The sequence below is a fragment of the Chiloscyllium punctatum genome, chromosome 6, assembly GCF_047496795.1.
Source record: "Chiloscyllium punctatum isolate Juve2018m chromosome 6, sChiPun1.3, whole genome shotgun sequence".
Classification (NCBI taxonomy): Eukaryota; Metazoa; Chordata; class Chondrichthyes; order Orectolobiformes; family Hemiscylliidae; genus Chiloscyllium; species Chiloscyllium punctatum.
Genome location: NC_092744.1, coordinates 24,360,428 through 24,377,811, shown reverse-complemented (window position 1 = coordinate 24,377,811; position 17,384 = coordinate 24,360,428). Strand labels below are relative to the sequence as shown.

At 43.3% G+C, this 17,384-nt stretch overlaps 1 protein-coding gene across 5 annotated transcripts in view; it reads right to left on the bottom strand.

The window, feature by feature from the left end:
• LOC140478783 (phospholipase D1-like) overlaps positions 1-17,384 on the bottom strand; it is a 167,628-nt gene that overhangs the window by 48,310 nt on the left and 101,934 nt on the right. For 4 of the 5 annotated variants that reach the window (XM_072572149.1, XM_072572150.1, XM_072572148.1 and 1 more), the window contains exons 7-16: positions 16,914-16,972; positions 13,571-13,663; positions 12,595-12,747; positions 9,961-10,110; positions 9,500-9,583; positions 8,502-8,583; positions 7,830-7,940; positions 6,845-7,051; positions 5,080-5,299; positions 1,500-1,610 (exon numbers count right to left, since the gene is read on the bottom strand). In XM_072572149.1, coding sequence (XP_072428250.1) covers positions 1,500-1,610; positions 5,080-5,299; positions 6,845-7,051; positions 7,830-7,940; positions 8,502-8,583; positions 9,500-9,583; positions 9,961-10,110; positions 12,595-12,747; positions 13,571-13,663; positions 16,914-16,972 — 1,270 coding nt within the window. The remainder of the gene's footprint in view (positions 1-1,499; positions 1,611-5,079; positions 5,300-6,844; positions 7,052-7,829; positions 7,941-8,501; positions 8,584-9,499; positions 9,584-9,960; positions 10,111-12,594; positions 12,748-13,570; positions 13,664-16,913; positions 16,973-17,384) is intronic. The other variant, XM_072572151.1, reaches the window with a different exon arrangement.

Sequence of the window (17,384 nt, the reverse complement as noted above, 5' to 3'; positions counted from 1 at the left end):
TTGTACATTATTGCTACAGACTATTTCCTTTCACTCAGTGGCTGTGATCCAGAATGGTGTCATCTTCATAGAGGCTGAAAGTTGGTGACTGGAGTGAGGACAGTCACTGTGTGAGCTTAATTAATCAATCAATCAATCACCTTGAAACTGACCTGTGTTTCCCGATAATCTGTAGATAGACTTAGGGATTTTTAAATGTTATTTTCAGTCCCGTCACCATGCATGTAATTAGACATCTTAATTTAGTGCCTACTTAAAACATTCACTGGTAAATGCAAAGTACTCAGATCGTATATCAGCTGCAAAGTCTGGAACTGATCTGCAAGCGATAGTTTGCAAATGCTGATGTCATCTCCTATCTCTGAGTCTGAATCTGTCTGTGCTGATAACAGCCAGCTTCCCAGAACCCAACCACATTGGATAATGTTTACTGAAAACCCATTACATTTCTGAAGTAACCTGACAAACCTATGCATTCAATTCAAGGTTCAGGATTTCTGTGGATAAATCAGGCTGACTCTCCAGTATACTGGAGTACTGTACTGCTGCATGTTCAGTAAGTGGTATCATTTGGATAAGGGCTTTTTGCTTTCCAGCATCGGAGAGTTTCCAGGACAATGCTGCTCAGTTGGCAACTCGAGTCGACTTTCATTGCTTAGCCAACACCAAAACCAAATTAAAAATTGCTGGAAAAGCTCAGCAGCTCTGGCAGTATCGTGGAGAGAAATCAGAGTTAACGTTAACTGAAGTTCTGAAGAAGGGGCACTGCACCTGAACCATTAACTCTGATTTATCTCCACAGACGCTGCCAGAGCTGCTGAGCTTTTTCAGCAATTTCTGTTTTTGTTTCTGATCTGCAGCTTTCCCAGTTCTTTTGGTTTTTACCAAAGCAATTTCTCTAGGCATCAACTTGTTCACTGCCTCAGAGTCATTCTACACTGGACTCTTACACAGACAGCAATATGATCACAATCAGATCATCTACTTTCTGTCGTGCTTGGTGTAAGTTACGTATTAGCGATGGGACACTGGGGAAAACACTCCATTCTGTTTTCAATTGGCTCATGTACAATTTAGTTGCGAGGTGAATGGACAGGCAGCCTCACCTGAAAGTCAAGCCCATCCAACAGTGCTAGGCTCCCTCAGCACTGCACTGGCAGGGTCAGCCCTGATTCTGTGGGCAGGGTCCCTGTCGCGGGACTTGACTCTGTGACTTTCCACCTCACAGATAAGGATGCTACCCAGAGAACCATAGCTTTAAGGATCACGGTTGGACAAGCCTGTGATTTATCACGTTCAGGTCAAGTGTGTTCATTGCCTCCCACTTTGACAACAGCAACAGACAGAGGCAGAAGCTCCCTACTGCACACCAAAGCTGAAGCACCCAAGCACTGTTGCCCACAGGGGATAAGAGTCACAGTCTCTCCACCGGGAGCAGCAAAGCTCTGCTGGAAGACCAAGGGAAGAAAGGAAAAGCATTGTTGGCAATTTCAACTCACCGTTCTCTGGTCGAGAGGGGCTGGGGCTGCTGGCATGGTGATACAATCTCTTCAAGTTGGGCAACCTATCCCTGATTAAGTTCCACTGGCTGTTGGAAGAGTTAAACCAACCTGCAGAGAGTCATAGGGCAGCTGGTCTGCGGCAGCGTTCACAGAATTCACAACCTCACCCCATCCTGATGGCCCCCACCCCACACTACAGGCAGTTCTCAAACCCCATCCCACTCAAACCCAGCTGCTGTGAAGGATCAAATTCAACGCCACCCTTTTTATCTCACGAGGAGAGCTTTGGTATGAGTTGAAAGCAGCTGCTGTCCTTAACCAGGCCTTAGCCCTTGACATTGTTTAAAAAGCAATTTCTTTATGATGGAATTAAATACAGGAGTGTTTCCAATGATGTTATGTCTCACAGCTAGTATGTAATATAACTGTATTAGACATGCTCATGAAATCATCACCATATTGTGATCTGATGTTATAAAATCTCAGTCTCCATCTTACTGAGGTCAGTTGCAGCATGACATACTGAGGGAAATGTGGAACAATGTATAACTAAATTGCTTCGTACTAGACTACATATGGTAACAGCTGTGATTGTAATATATGTAGATATCAGAATTGCAAATAAAATTCAATGATCTTTTCATTTCCACATTATCCACACCTAATTCTTACGTTACATAAAGCATCAGGTTCACATTCCCTGCAGATGGTTAAAAAAAAATCATCACTGTATTTACAACAAATCGTGAAGGGGGAGCAGATCAGGTAGGTGATCCACAAGATGTTCAGCTTCAAAGATTTAAAAATCACAGCACTTTCTCATGATGGTCAGCCAGGGATCAATATCTGAGACAGAGGGTGTGGATTTGAGCACCACTCTGGAGATGTCAGCACAGAACCTAAGCTGACACTCCCAATGCGGTGCTGAGGGAGTGCTGCACTGTCCAAGGTGCTGTTAATCAGATGAGACTGAACCTTAGTCTTCAACTGTCATCTCATGTTCGAGAATTAATGGACACTATTTCAACAAAAGTTAGGGGAGTTCTCTGAACATTGGAACCCAAAATGATAATGAGGGGTATGAGGTATATCAAACCAAATTTCCATTTGCTGTGATCCATTTTCCTTTAATGACCAAATCAGTTGGTTGACACAGCACACCAATGGTGTTTTGAAAGCTGGCACTGAGTACAGTTGGATGAATAATCCCCTTGCCATCCTTGACCATCAGCAACAGTGATCACATCTGTAGAGAATTCCCGGTGTAAGAAAATAAAATATAAATGGCAAATCAGATAAACATTCCATTCTGTAAACTCCTGTATCTCTGATCCAAAAGCAAGCATCTTCTATTGAAAGTTGTTTAACATAATCAATATTTTTCAGACTCAGCAGAATTCCACTGCTCGAATTTTCACAAATACCTTTGCAATTTTCACTAGGTACATGGTGACGGGATCAAACCAGAGAACATGTCTTGGGGCTTCAAACATCTTCGTGTTCTATTGTATTGTGAATTGAGGTCTATGTAATACTTTCCTAGTCCTCACTCTGTCCCTACGTTTTCGTCTGATTCACAGACAGCAAGGCTATCGACCTGTAATGTTAACCCCTGCTTCTCTCTCCAGGTACTACCTGAAGTGACAAGTATTTTCAGCCTTCTCTGTCTTTATTTCAGATTCCCAGCATCCACAGAAGTTTGCTTATCCACAAAGAAATGGGATGAAATGGACAGTAATTTCAAATGCTGGTAGAGATGGTGAATGGAATATGCTGCAGGACTCTACACATCTTGCCCTGTACAACCCACTTCACAAGTAGATCCATGGGAGATCAGTGTGCTAAAGACCTTTCATAGGTCCAGTCCTTGTGGCTACTGCTTTTGAACTAACTTGCTGATTCATTTGTATTTCCCCTTTGCAAAGGTTTTGATTGTTCCATATACATCAATGTGGTCAGTTTCACAGCAAGGAGCCTGACTCTGACTGGGACTGTCCAATTTCCCACAACTCCATTGTATGGAATTCACATTAGTGTTTTCTTGCCCACTTGACAATCTGATTGCTTACACTCGGCGTCAGTGTTTATTGAAAGTCATGTCACACCAAAGCAAAAGACAGATTTCAGTCTTGTCGAGGACCCATTTTCCTGAATCTATTGCCTAGTGTTCCGCTGTCAAAGGATTCAGACCCAATTTCAGCTCATTTTGGTCTATTCCCTCCCAGGAGGTATTAACGGTCCTAAGCATAAGGGGGTTTGACTTAGAATAAGCAAGGTGCTACTGAAATGGAGTGATAACAGGATGTAATTTAATCCACTGCAGAATAAGAGGATGTAGTTGTGACATGAATAGTGAAAGTCAGAGCAGGCTCAAGGTCCTGATTTGTTTGTTTGTCTGCAATTAGAAAGGTACTTAAATCAACTCCTCAGGACCAGAAGCACATAAAACCTGAGGATCTGCTGCTACCTCTTTTGTAGACAATATGTTGATTGTTGGTGAGTTAATTTATATTTTCAGACATCATTGCTCTTGTGTGGGTAATCTATGTTGTTATAAGCTTGCCTTTTGCTGATTTGAGCCACCCAAAGTCAAGTTTGTATGTGCAGGGAAATCAGATGGTGGGGTGGGTAAAATGGTAATTATTTAGTCAATTGTTTATCATAACTTGGAATTAAGACTTGGCTTCCCCTATCACTGGATGGTGATCCACAGTCTGATTTGACAAAGATTACAGCCAGTCAGAAGATACTTGAGCCAAAGGTCATTGAGTCATGACCTTGACCCTCAGCCTTGGCAAGCAGAAGGCCCTGCATTAACTTCAATGCCCTATATCCCCAAAAACTCACATCACAGCTACTGGCAAGATTCACTCCATTTTTCCCTGTCTTGATTTCTGCAGTTCTACCAGAATAAGTCATTGCTGTTCACAAAATACTTGTATTTCTCATCTTGATATCTTTTCATCATGATTCTTTTTTGCAGTGACAAGTGTTTCAGAATAGTCTGTAGTATTTGCTCCTATGCCACCAATTGGACAAAATCCTGTTTGCCCCTCACATCAAATGATACCTAGTCATTTTCAAATATGGCTCAGCCCGGGTTAATACTTGTTAACTAGCAGCTGGTGAATGGGTTAGTTAGCAACAATCATTCCATTTCATTAAGCCTGGGTAGCAGGTGGTGAAGTCAATGTCATGCAGCCTGATACAGTGCATTCCACCAGTTATACATGATGCTCATATGATCTGATTGGAGCCTCCTACAGCCATTGTCTTCACAGCACTGAGAAGAAGGGCCAGCAGGATTACATGGAGATCAGAATCACCAAGATCCCTTCACGCCTTGTCTGTTCTTTCAATGCTGCTGCGTCCAAGTCACGGCATTTGCGAGCTGGCAGTACCATGGGTGTGCCATCACTATAGCTGGGCTGCAGTGGATCACGAAGGCATCTGCCCACCACCTTCTCAAGACCATTGGAGATTCGAAACAAATGTCAGCTGTATTGGTGATGCTCCCATCCCAAAGTAAGACATAAGTGAAGCCCAACAGCCCCTACCCAGCTATGAAAGCACTTACCTTGCTCTGTGCTATCGATGCTACTCACACTGTCGCAGTGCTCCAAGTTCTGTCGTTGCAGTTGTCTGACCAGGTTCAGCATGGGGAAGGGTTTTCTAGACTTGCCAATACCCTTCATCCTGGATGAGTCCACCTCATCCTCTCCCTCTGTACTCTTTTCAAGTGTCACTTTCGCTTTGGGTGTCTGGTCTTCCTCCTTCCCAACGAGAGTACTGAGTGCCTGTTGAAGGCAACAAGAGTTTCCCTGAGTTCGCCGTCGTAGTTTTGAAGACCAATATCATTGCAATCAGGAAGGACAACAGGCATTATGGGGCAGATTCATTCCACAGGCATTTTAGGAAGCACAGAATTGCTTCCCTCTCCATCTGCCTCCGGGAATAATGGCAGCCATATCTCAAATAACTTCCTCCAGTCTGTGTTCTTCAAATATGTGAACTTACAAACCAATTTCAATGCCATCTTCATCCACACACATGTACACTTTCACAGCGTGCCTATTAGTGCACACACAAACATATAACACGTGTGCATTTGCTCATATGTTTTATACACACACACTCACATACATGCTTGTATACATATGCGTTTGCATGTACACATATTGTACACACACTCACTCATATAGACACAACCAGTTACAGAAGTGGTAAAATAGATTATAATTTATTCAACTCCCATTATCCTCATCATCATTTTGTGGACTAAACTGGTTTGGAAAAAGAAAAAAACTCTGACTTAACTTGGCAGCAGAGGTTACCTGACCAGTTTCAGCCCAGCTCATAAAAATCAAACCTGAGCTAAAATTAACATTGTTATGAAAAGGTATTGAAACTTCATGTTTGATTCCCAACTTTTGAGAAGTTTCAGATATTGTGATGAAAGTCACTTGCAGATGATCCAGCATGTGAAAACAATGCATCCAGTCTGGGAACACACAAGTGAAGAGTATTTCAAACAGTGGCTTTTAAACATAGCAAGGTAGAATGGATCAGTAGCAGTCACACTGAAAGTCTCTCTCCACCCTCTCACTGTTTCTCTTGGCCTCTCAAACACAATGCCCAGCGACAAAATATTTGAAGAGATGTCCATTCACCAAAAACTCAAAAATATTTGAAAATGTTGTCACTGCTGAGGATACAAGTTATCAACTGAATGATCAGGGACTCAAGTTAAATCTAAGACCTCATGGACATTAAGGGCTTATTTTTAAGCTGCTAATTCTTGATTTTCCTTTTTGTATCAGACATTCTCCCTATCACAACCTTTATACCAGTATGTTTGTGTGGGTTTGATGTTGTATTTCATTCATTTGAATGGTTTTCGCAAGTAATTTAATTCACTCAAGAAAACTTTATAAATGTCTCATTTTGAACTGGCAAGCTATATTTTAATCAAAATGTAATACAGCTGCAAGCAAAATGTATTTAAAATCTTTGCTGTGTCCTGTTATGAAAATTAAAAAGAGAGGAGTTGATTTACCCCTCCTCACCCAGTCGTAAAAATCCACACACACACACACATATACAGACAGATACACACGCACACAGAGCAACACACACACAGGAACACACGCTCATGCACATACACACACACGCAAGCACATGTGCATATACATCCACACACACACAGGCACACACATAATCACAAATGAACATTGACATACAAGAACAGTCTCAGGAATTGGTTCTCATGCGCGTACACACACAAACACACCAGATGGTGCCGCGCCTGCAACAGATGAAGGAAAACATGTCCCTGTTCTTACTGTTTGGTTGTTGGATGCAATGGATTGAGAGCAGACATTCCGTGAGACACTGCCCACATCGGTCAGCCGATGCTCATCGTCGTCCCACCTCCCGTATGCCAAGTCAATGCCACCAACGAACGCAACTGACTGGTCAATGACAACGATCTTCTCATGGTGTGCCCACAGGTACACAGTGGAGGAGACATGGTCTGGGTGTCTCATCACCTGACAGAGGAAGAGCCCATAGCACAGAGCAGCAGTCAGTCAGTCATTATCTCAGTTGGCAAAATGGTCAACATTTACCAAGTCTGGGAAATAATTGGAATGTTTGGAAGAGCTTCACATGCAGAAGCACATTTACAGGACTTCGCCAAAGCACATTCGGAATGTCATTAATGTGCAGTGCTTCCTGGGGCAGAGGTTGTGGGTTTGGAATGGATTAGAAAGTTACAGAGGCACTGTGTAACAGTCAGACGGTGAGACCTGGACTGACAGGTTATAACCAGCAGGAAAGATTGAACAGGTTGGAGTTCTTTTTACTAGAGAAATGAAGACTGAGGGGTCACATTATAGAAGGTCAGGATAGATCAGATAAACATAGGGAAAATGTTTTCATGAGGGAAGTAGACCAGTGCAAGGGGCCATGGACATAAGACAGTCACTGATGAATCCAACTGGAAATTCAGGAGAAATGTCTTTATCCAAAGAGTAGTGGCAATGTGGAATACTGGAACAGGAAACAGTTGAGGCTGAGCTACATTTAAGTGTGAATCTAGATAAACGCACAAGGAAAAAACAAATTGAAGGATTTACAGATTGGGTGAGAGAACTTGGGTGAGAAGAGTCTTGTATGGAGAAGGTACAACAATAGGGACCAAACAGACTGAATGGTCTACTTCATACTAGAAATCATCTGAAATATATTGTGTCTTTCATTTCAGACACCAACATTTAAAAGACATACTCTGATCTTGTTTCTCATTACAAGTTAAAGGGAACATACCTTAATGTTGGGATGAAGGTGCATTAGTGTCCGCTTGCTATATTCACTGTTGATGCCTAGTGCAAGCTCCACCTCTTTGTAGAGAATCACAAAAATCTTCACTCCTTGTTGCTGCCGTGATAGGGAGGGAGAACAATCAATTCAAACCAGCCTCACTTCAACTATTGACAATAATCACAAAGTGCACATGGAATCATATATCACGTTTAGGTAAATAATGCCCAGAAGACAGAGGAGAATATCACTGCTCTTCCTTGAAATAGTGACCATGGGATCTTTTACATCCATCTGAGAAGGCAGAGGGAACTTTGGTTTAATGCCTCATCTGAAAAATGGGTCCTATGACATTGCATCACACCCTCATTGCTGGTGTCAAGAGTGTGATCCTGGATTGGAGGCTCAAGTCTCTAGTGTGGGGTTTGGGTACGTGACCTCTTGACTAAATGGCTATGACTGACACTCAGGAGAGAAGGTTGTGGCTACAGAACCTATCTGCCACTATGGGCATTATCCTGACACTGGACAGTTGGGGAAGGGAGAGGGTAACAAAGACTAAGCAAGCCACCCTTCCTTGAGCCATTAGCATGACAAAAGGCAATCTAAACCTCAAGCAATGCATGTGGACTTGCTGTATAAGACCCACAGGTACAGACACATCAGAGAAGAACTCACAGCTTTGCGTTTGAGTACGTAGTCCAGCCTCCAATAATTCCCTTCCACCACCGGCCTCTTGAGAAAGATTTCTGGACTCAGCCTGGGATCCCACATGTCAAAAAGCAGAAGAGTGTTAAAAAAAAAATATTTTTCAGAACCAGAATTCCATTTCAGGTCTGAAACGATCAGTCCTGCAGGACCAACCCACAGGATGTTGGCAGGGCTTTGGGACATCACTATCACTGGGCAATGTTGACAGCGAAGGACATTTGTTGCCAGACTCAATCATGCCCTCTGCCAACATCCAGAAGAACAAATACACTTACAGTGCTCTTAACAAATATGGACAAAGACATTTCACTTGGAAGGCTTACCACCCAAAATTAGACACCAAGTCACATATGAAGGTAATTAAGAAACTGTTCCGCATTTAGCAGAATCAATGTTGAAAGGCTGTTTCACCCATGTTGGAGAGTCGAGACTAGGGATCAGGGGTCATGTTCAGGGGTCAGCATGTTGGAAATGGAGGAGACGTTTCTTCTCTCAGTGGGTTGTGCAGCTTTGGAATTCTCTATCCCAGAGCTGTGGATACTCAGTAGTTACATACCTTCAAGACAGATGTTAGTCAATGTTTCAGAATGAACCAAATCAAAGGATTGAGGATTTGAGGCCACAATCAGACAAACCATGATCTTATTGAGTGGCAGACCATGCTTGAGGGGCTAAATGGCCCATTAATGCTCCAAATTCTTATGCGGTCCGGCGAACAAGTTTGGTCTATGAAGATTTAAAGTTGCTCTCATTAGCGCATGAGGTACAAAGGAAGGCTTCCTGCTCCTGAACCCGCCATGTTTGCAACCATGTCTAAGCTTTATTCCTCTGTCGCTTTCTAACAATGTGCACCAGTACAAACTGAACCAGTCTTTGGTGCATTGTCAAAACCCAAAGTTAAAAGGGGAAAGATAATTTAATCATCAACATCATGTCTTGATGGATCAATGCAATGCTCTACGTACCACCAATCTGTGATGAATATTTCCTCCTTTGCATCTTCCAAAGCATCTGCCAAATCTTCAAAGTATCCCTTAGCATTTACATACCTATGAATAAAGTGAACACAGATGAAAAAGTATCCATCTGGGAAGCATCTCGTCATCTCTCAGACTTTAAACACAGTAAGATGGGCCGGTGGGACAGTCAGTAGCCTGGGGAGGGGTAAAGATTAGGGAGCTTGCAGCGCAGGGAGAGAAGCAGAGCCAACGGTGGAGAGGTCAGAGGCTGAGAGTGCAAGAGGGAGGGCTGCTGGATGGAGGAGTATAAAGGTGAAGGTTAGGCAGAAAGGAAAATTGGTTGATCAGCCTATTGTGATCTCCCTCTTTAGGTCTAATGGACTCTTGCTGTGCTGATACATTCCATCACAGCCAATTTTAGGAATCTAAATATATATCTTCCTGTACGGTGCTGTCTGACTGGTTACCATTTGCACAGTGTATTTTCATGCACAGGTCCAAAAGATTTGAAACGCTGGTCCTCAAGGAAAACTTTGGCATGTTTATTAATTAACTCCTCAAGCTCTTGACCCCACCAGCGAGCGTGACGGTAATTGTTGCATTTGATGATCAAAGTCCTGAATTGGAACAGAAAGAACATCATTCAATCAATGTTTCATTGTCTGACAATACTGACATTCCGATAGTGTGGCTCTATCTCAGCACTAACCCTCCAACAGTGCAGCACTCCCTCAGTACTGACCTTCCAACAGTGCAACACTCACTCAGTACTGACCCTCCAACAGTGCAGCACTCCCTCAGTACTGACCCTCCGACAGTGTCGCTCTCCTTCATACTGACCATCTGACAGTGTGACACTCCCTCTGTACTGACCCTCTGACAGTGCAGCACTCTCTCTGTACTGACCCTTCAACAGTGTGGCACTACCTCAGTACTGACCTTCCAACAGTGCGCACTCCCTCGATACTGATCGTCTGACTGTGCAACAGTCCATCAGAACTGACCCTCCAACTGTGCAGCGATCACTCAGTCCTGACCCGCTAACAGTGCAGCACTCCCTCCGTATTTACCTTCCATTTGTGCAGACCTCCCTCAGTACTAGCCCTCTGACAGTCTGGAACTCCCTCAGCACTGACCCTCCAACCACGCAGACTACCCTTGGTTCTGTTTTGAGTATGTCAGCTTGAATCTTTTTCTGTAATCCTTGATCCTTCAGTTTTTCCCACAGTGCTGAAATTCTTAACCACTGGGCTAAAGGAAACCAGAGGGACCAATTATTGTTTACCTCCAGTTAGCTCAAGTGCAGCCCATTCTTTCAAATTGTACATTAACATTCTCTGAATAAAGCTCTGCTGAATTGGGGTAATGAGGCAGTCTCAATGATATGATTTGCTCTCTGTACATAATGATTTCTCAGTAACAGCAAAATTTATGGTTAACTCTTCCTGGATTCAATAAAAAGAAATGAACAACCTCTTAGAAACATTTCCTGGTCATTTTTCCATCCGTACAACCCTTTCCAGGTAACCAAATATCAATTAATTGTTGATTACATTTTTGATTTTTGGATTCGATCTGCCACATTTGACCTTGACGTAATTGTAAATTTATATAGTCCTGTGTTATGACTGACTTTGCTCCTGTCAATATTTGTATGGCGCATCTGTAACTGGACATCACCTTGGGAACCAAACCATAATACCAAACAGCACGAGTCAGGCTGACACTGGTAGCTATCAGCTTTCAGCCAGTTATCTCTCTGGAATGCTCAATAGAAATTCCTTGTAGATTAATGAGGGAAGATTTGGCGGATTGCTCATGTTAATCACTATTGTGTCATTGTTACTTTAGGGCGTGCTGGCTACATATTCTGCTGAGATCCCATGTGGCTGAAAGCAAGTCCTTGGGTGAATCTCTGGAAGTGATTTCCAAAGGTTGATTTCAACACAACAACCTTTAGTTCTTCAGAGATTTAAAAGCAGTGCCCCAAGCACATCACAGTGTGCTTCCACCTGGACCTCATCCGGTATTTCATGAAAGTCGACCACAACAACAACATCTTGCATTCATACAGCACCATTTAATATAGTAAAGCATCCCAAGCAATTCACAGGAACATTACCAAACACAATTTGCCAGCACACCATGCAAGGAGATACTGGCTAGGGGTGGATTGTGGTTAAGTTTCAGCTGCATGTTGTAGCCTGAAGCTAGGGACAGAGATAGCAGAATCTCCAGTTGCTTCCATTACACAGATGACTGGGAATTTCTCACAGTCTTACTGGCTGCCATTGGATCTACTGGAAGGATTTGCAGTTTGATACTCAACCTGTTGGCTTTAATGAATGAACCGACCTTGGCCTGCACTGAACCAGGCTGGTGAACCTTTGCTGCACTCCCACAATACTACCTTTCTGGACAGCAGATTTGAGAATGTGGTGCTGGAAAAGCACAAGGAGGAGGAAAGTCGACGTTTCGGGCATAAGCTCTTCATCAGGAATAAGGCTTGTGGACCGGGGGCTGAGAGCTAAATGGGAGGTTGGGGGGTGCTGGGGGAAAGGTAGCTGAGAATGCAATAGGTAAATGAAGTTGGGGAGAAGGTGATAAGTCGGAGAGGAGCTTGGAGCGGATAGATGGGAAAGACGACGGACAGGTCAGCAGGGTGGTGCCGAATTGAAATGTCGATTCTCTTGCTCCTTGGATGCTGCCAGGTCTGCTGTGCTTTTCCAGTGTCACACTCTCAATGCTACCTTTTGTGTAATAAGGCAATCAAGGCTTATACACTGAACCTCACCAAGAGCACCAATAACAGGATCTAGTGATGTTGGCCCAGGACACAGGGAGAGCTTCCCCTGCTATTTTTGGGTTTGTGACCACAGACAATCCACTATCAGCAGAGAAGATAATGGCAACTCGGTTTATCAACCCATCCACAAGATGGCCCTTCCAACTGGACAGCACACCACAATATGTAGCTTACTGCAGATGCTCAAATAGAGTGGGATTTCAGCCCACTACCTTTCCAACTCCAAGCCAAGGCTACTCCCCTCTGAGCCATGACCATCTTTGGTGTAAAGAAATGAAGATAGCTTGTGCCATACCTGGATAGATTGTCGATTCTGATACCATACTTAGTCTCAGTGTCCTTGGCTCCCAATTTGATGCTGAACTCTTTGTCCACGAGCAGAACAAAGGCAATCGCTCCTGAGTCTGGCTTCATGTACAAGAGGAAGGAATCTTTCACTACCAGCCACCTGAGAAGGCAAAGTATAGAAATAGTGTTTAGATCGGACACCACCAACTCCTGCATGTACTGGGGAGCACGCAGCTTCGATAGCTTTGAAATGAAATGATTGAGACAGACATCATAGGAGAATACAACAACATCTTGCATAGAGAGTAAGGAGCTCACTATGATACCTGTGACACACCCTCTCCTGCCTCAGACCAGTTGCTCATGAAACCTACATCTACCTCTTTGCTACCTCTACCTTCATCTATTTCAGTGTGCTCCTGGCCAACTTCCCCCCAGCCTTCCAGATTTACTTGACTTCACTGTCACCCATCTCTTAACTTGCATCAAATTGCATTCACCTAACACTCCCTATGGTCTTTGACCTAAAGGACTCCAGCAACACTTCAACATTAGAATTTTCATGCATGGTTACAAACTGTGGTGCAGCCTCATCCTGTCTTAAACTTCACTGAGTTCTCTGTTCTCTTCCTTTTCTGACTTCATGCACACTCCTGATTTGAAATGCTCCACCACTGCCTTCAGATTCCTGAGGCCAAAACTCTGGAATTCCTTGCGTCTCCACCTCCTTGTGCCTCTTCCACCTTCAGACCTAACACTGCAACTGAGGGTGTGGTGGCTTATCATAGTCTGGTTTTGTTTGATAATCACTTCTATGAAGGGCTTTGGGACATTTTTACTGTAAATGCAAGATGTGTTGTTGGTTGAACTACAGAGTGTTGGCTCCAGAGCATTGTTTGAAACTGCTGTCATGATCAGTGCCTTTCTCTCCATGGATGACACACTGATGAACAGAAAGCCTAACAAATGCTCACGTTACTTACCTCTTGGACCAACGATAACAGATTTGACTTCTCCCACAACAGTTGAGGCCTGGAATCCTGTGGCCCCCTGAACGTTTCATTACAAAACCTTCCCTATAAACAAGAAGGAACTCTAATTAATCTCTAACGATGACCACAAATGTGGGAACATCTCTAACACAACAAGAGAGGGTCAATTTCTATTTTTAGAATATGAGTGAAGTGATGAATTTTGAATGAAGATTAGGGTAGGTCATTCAGCCCGTCGAGTTTGCTCCATCATTCAATCAGACCATTTATTCTCACCTACAAGTGATAACCTCTCATCCCCTTGGTTAACAAGTATCTATTCATCAAACTTTTGATTGGCTTTTCCAATTACTTGCTGTGAGCTAGTGACAGGAGATTGTTTCCCTTCTGGCCACTTAAGTTTGCTCAGGAGTCTCAAGCTATTGGATATGAATCTCCATGTCACTGTTGAAAATAAAGCCGAGGGACAATCCCAGGCTAATGCTCTGGGAAACTTGGTTCAAATCCCACCATGATAGATGGTGAAGTTTTAAATTCAATACAAATGTGGAATTAAAAGCTAGTCAATTGTTAAAATAAACATGTAACCACAATCAATTGTCATAAAAACCAATTTGGTTCAGTAATGCCGTTTAGGGAAAGAAATCTGCCATCCTTGTCCAGACTGGCTCCACATGCGAGCCTAGACAAAGAAATATAGACAAAGAAAAAAGGGGCAGAAATAGGCCGTTCATTAGGATCAAGTCAGAAGCTTGTTTTGTCTTGTTCCCGTATCCTTTGATCTCCTTAGCCCCAAGTGCTATGTTTAACTCCTTCTTGAAATGATACAATGTAATGGCCACATTCCTGATGACGCGCTTATGACTGAAACGTCGACTCTCCTGCTCCTCGGATGCTGCCTGACTGGCTGTGCTTTTCCAGCGCCACACTTTTTGACTCTGAATGTAATGGCCTCAACTACTTTATGTGGTAGAGAATTCCACAGATTTGTCATAGTCTGGGTGAAGAAATTTCTCCGTGTCTCAATCCCAAATGGTTTATCCGGTACCCTTAGAGTGTGACCCCTGTTTCTGGATTCCCCAGACATCAGGAACATCTTTGCCGCATCTCCTCTGTCTAGTCCTGTTAGACCTTATAGGTTAGCTACTCAGCAAGATTTCAGTTCAAGAGCAATTAGGAATGGACAATAAAATACAGGCAGAGCCAGTACCACTCACTTCCCCTGAGTCAATAACACAAAGAAAAATAACTGGGGCATTGAAAGGAAATTGTCTCTCGCAAATCTTCTTTGAATGCTTTTATTATTAATTGTAAAATTACTGATGGTAAACAAACTATTTGACTGAAAATTCAGTAGCCAGTCAGGTCTGACTGGCTGCAGTGGGGTGGGTTGGTGTCAGATGAACATGTCGGTCAGCCAATGGCAGGAGTGTGGGAGGGGCAGTTGGAGAGCAGACACCATGTGATCCAGTATGCCCATCAGAGTTGGCAACCTAAGTTATGTATCTGATTCTATTTCCTAAGACAAATCATCCCTGTTCCTCTGTGCAGTCTCAGTCCCTCACTGCAATTGGACGACCCACAGGAAGTCACTATCACTGAGTTTCACATCAGCTGTCACACACTTTCAATCTTTCTCGCACAAATTCACTCTCTCTCCTACACAAATTCACTCATTCTCTCTCACATACACACACTCACTATCTCCCACACACACATTAATTCAGTCTCTCGCACACAAATGTACTCTCGCTCTCTCCTGCACACACACTCATGCAAACATATAATGTCTCTCATACACATACTCGCTGTCTCACATTTGCTCTCACACTGTCTCACCCGCACACATTCTCTCCCCAAATACTTTCTCACACTCTCTCTAACACACACAAATACAGACATACTCTCACTCTCTCAAACACACACTCTCTCACACACATACGTTCTCTCACATTCATCACACTTCCTCTCTCACTCTCTCTCTCTCTCTCTCTCTCACACACACACATTCTCCCACTCAGACACAATCTGTCACACACACACTCTCAAATCTGTCTGTATTCTTGCGGTCATCTATTGGGAGACTCTATTTGAAGATGTGTAATGTTTGGAAAATAATAGTTAACACGGATATATGGCAGGGCTGATGTTGAGGATCCGATGAACTCCCTTGCAATTTTCTCTGTCTGAAACCTGACAATCCTGGCCATGTTATTACCCAAATTTCTCTTTTGAAAGGTACTACCACTTCAATTTCTTTCGACAATCCATCCACGAACATCTTGATCCACTTTGTAAAGAAGAAATTCACGTTACTTGGTTTTTTTTGTCAATGATGTCAAATCTTTGTCAGTCTGATTACTGATCCTTCTTAGCTACATGATCAAAATCACCCATGATTTGAAACACCTCCCCTTACAGTTCCTTGCTGAGGTAACTGAGTGACCACTGGAGAAGAGAGTTACGAGTCAGTTGTGCTTATGTGGGTCAGGAGTCACCTGTAGGCCCAGATAGGCCAAGGATGGCACACTTGCTGTCCAAAAGAAGTTTTAGGGAAGTTGTTGGGTTTTCATGACAATCTGACAGTTTTCTTGGTCACACTTACTGAGGTTAGGGGTTAGATTTTCACTCGCTGTGGACTCTGATGGGGAGGGAACTTGAAAACACAGTCAGGGAAATTGGCTCAGGATCCTTACTCTTTCAGGGCATTTTATATTTTTCCAAGGACGGGGGATGTAATTCACAGGGAAAACACAAGACGTCAATTAATGACCCATTGTGTTCCTTAAGGGTTAAGGGATCTGCCTTATTTTGGGGAAATATGGGCCTGGTATATGTTAAGAGATAGCTGTCAAAAACAATTCCAGTTGATATGTCTTCGCTATTTTTAACCTGCTTTTTCCTGGGACTTACCCAAGGTGCACACCCTGGGTCATCATTTGTCCTGCATAGTGGTTTCAGGCTCCTACATAGCTGGCCTTTTGAGGAGCTGTCCCCTCTAAAAAGCAAGACTATGGCAGTCCTCAACATGGTTGCCATCTGCCTTTACCACTGGTGTGATCATTTTAGTGGTCTTAATGACACCCTGGCTAGGATTTCTATGGGATGCCAGAGTAAAAAATGTGTTATCAATCTCATAGGAGAAGTTGTACAAGGGAGATAGCAAGGAGAGTGGGAATTTCAAGTTGCCATCACACACGCAACAAGCCAAATGGCCAGAATCTCAATCTCCATAATGATTCATGACATGTAACAGAGTTTGAATTGAATTGAATTAGCTTTATTGTCAGAGAGCTGAAAGAGCTAATTGAAAGACAGGCTGATTTACACTTACAGGCCCTTAGGTCCCAGATGATGAATGAATGAGAGCTGACTGACACCAATAAATTCCATCTGTAGAAACAAAAGTGGTAACTTGCATTTATATAGCATTTCTCAAAACCTCACAACATCCTGCAACATGTTACAGCTGGTGAAATGTAGCCCCCCTTGCAGTGAAGACAACTCAGCAGCTCATCTGCGCACAGCAAGCTCTCACAAACTTTTGGGGTACAGTAGGTTCCATCCCTATTCTGGGTCAGAGCTCTGGGTTTTAATCCAGCTGCAGGACTTGATGATCACACATTCACAATACAACGAAATGTAGAGTGTCAATCTGTATAATCCTCTCAGTGACGGGCTGTAAGAGCGGCAGGAATTTCTGGCAATCACCCTAACCCTTATCACTGGGCAGCTAATTGAGCTAACAGTCTGAGGGCCTGATGTTTGAACATCATTCCCTCTTCATCTCTTCAGAATGTGGCTG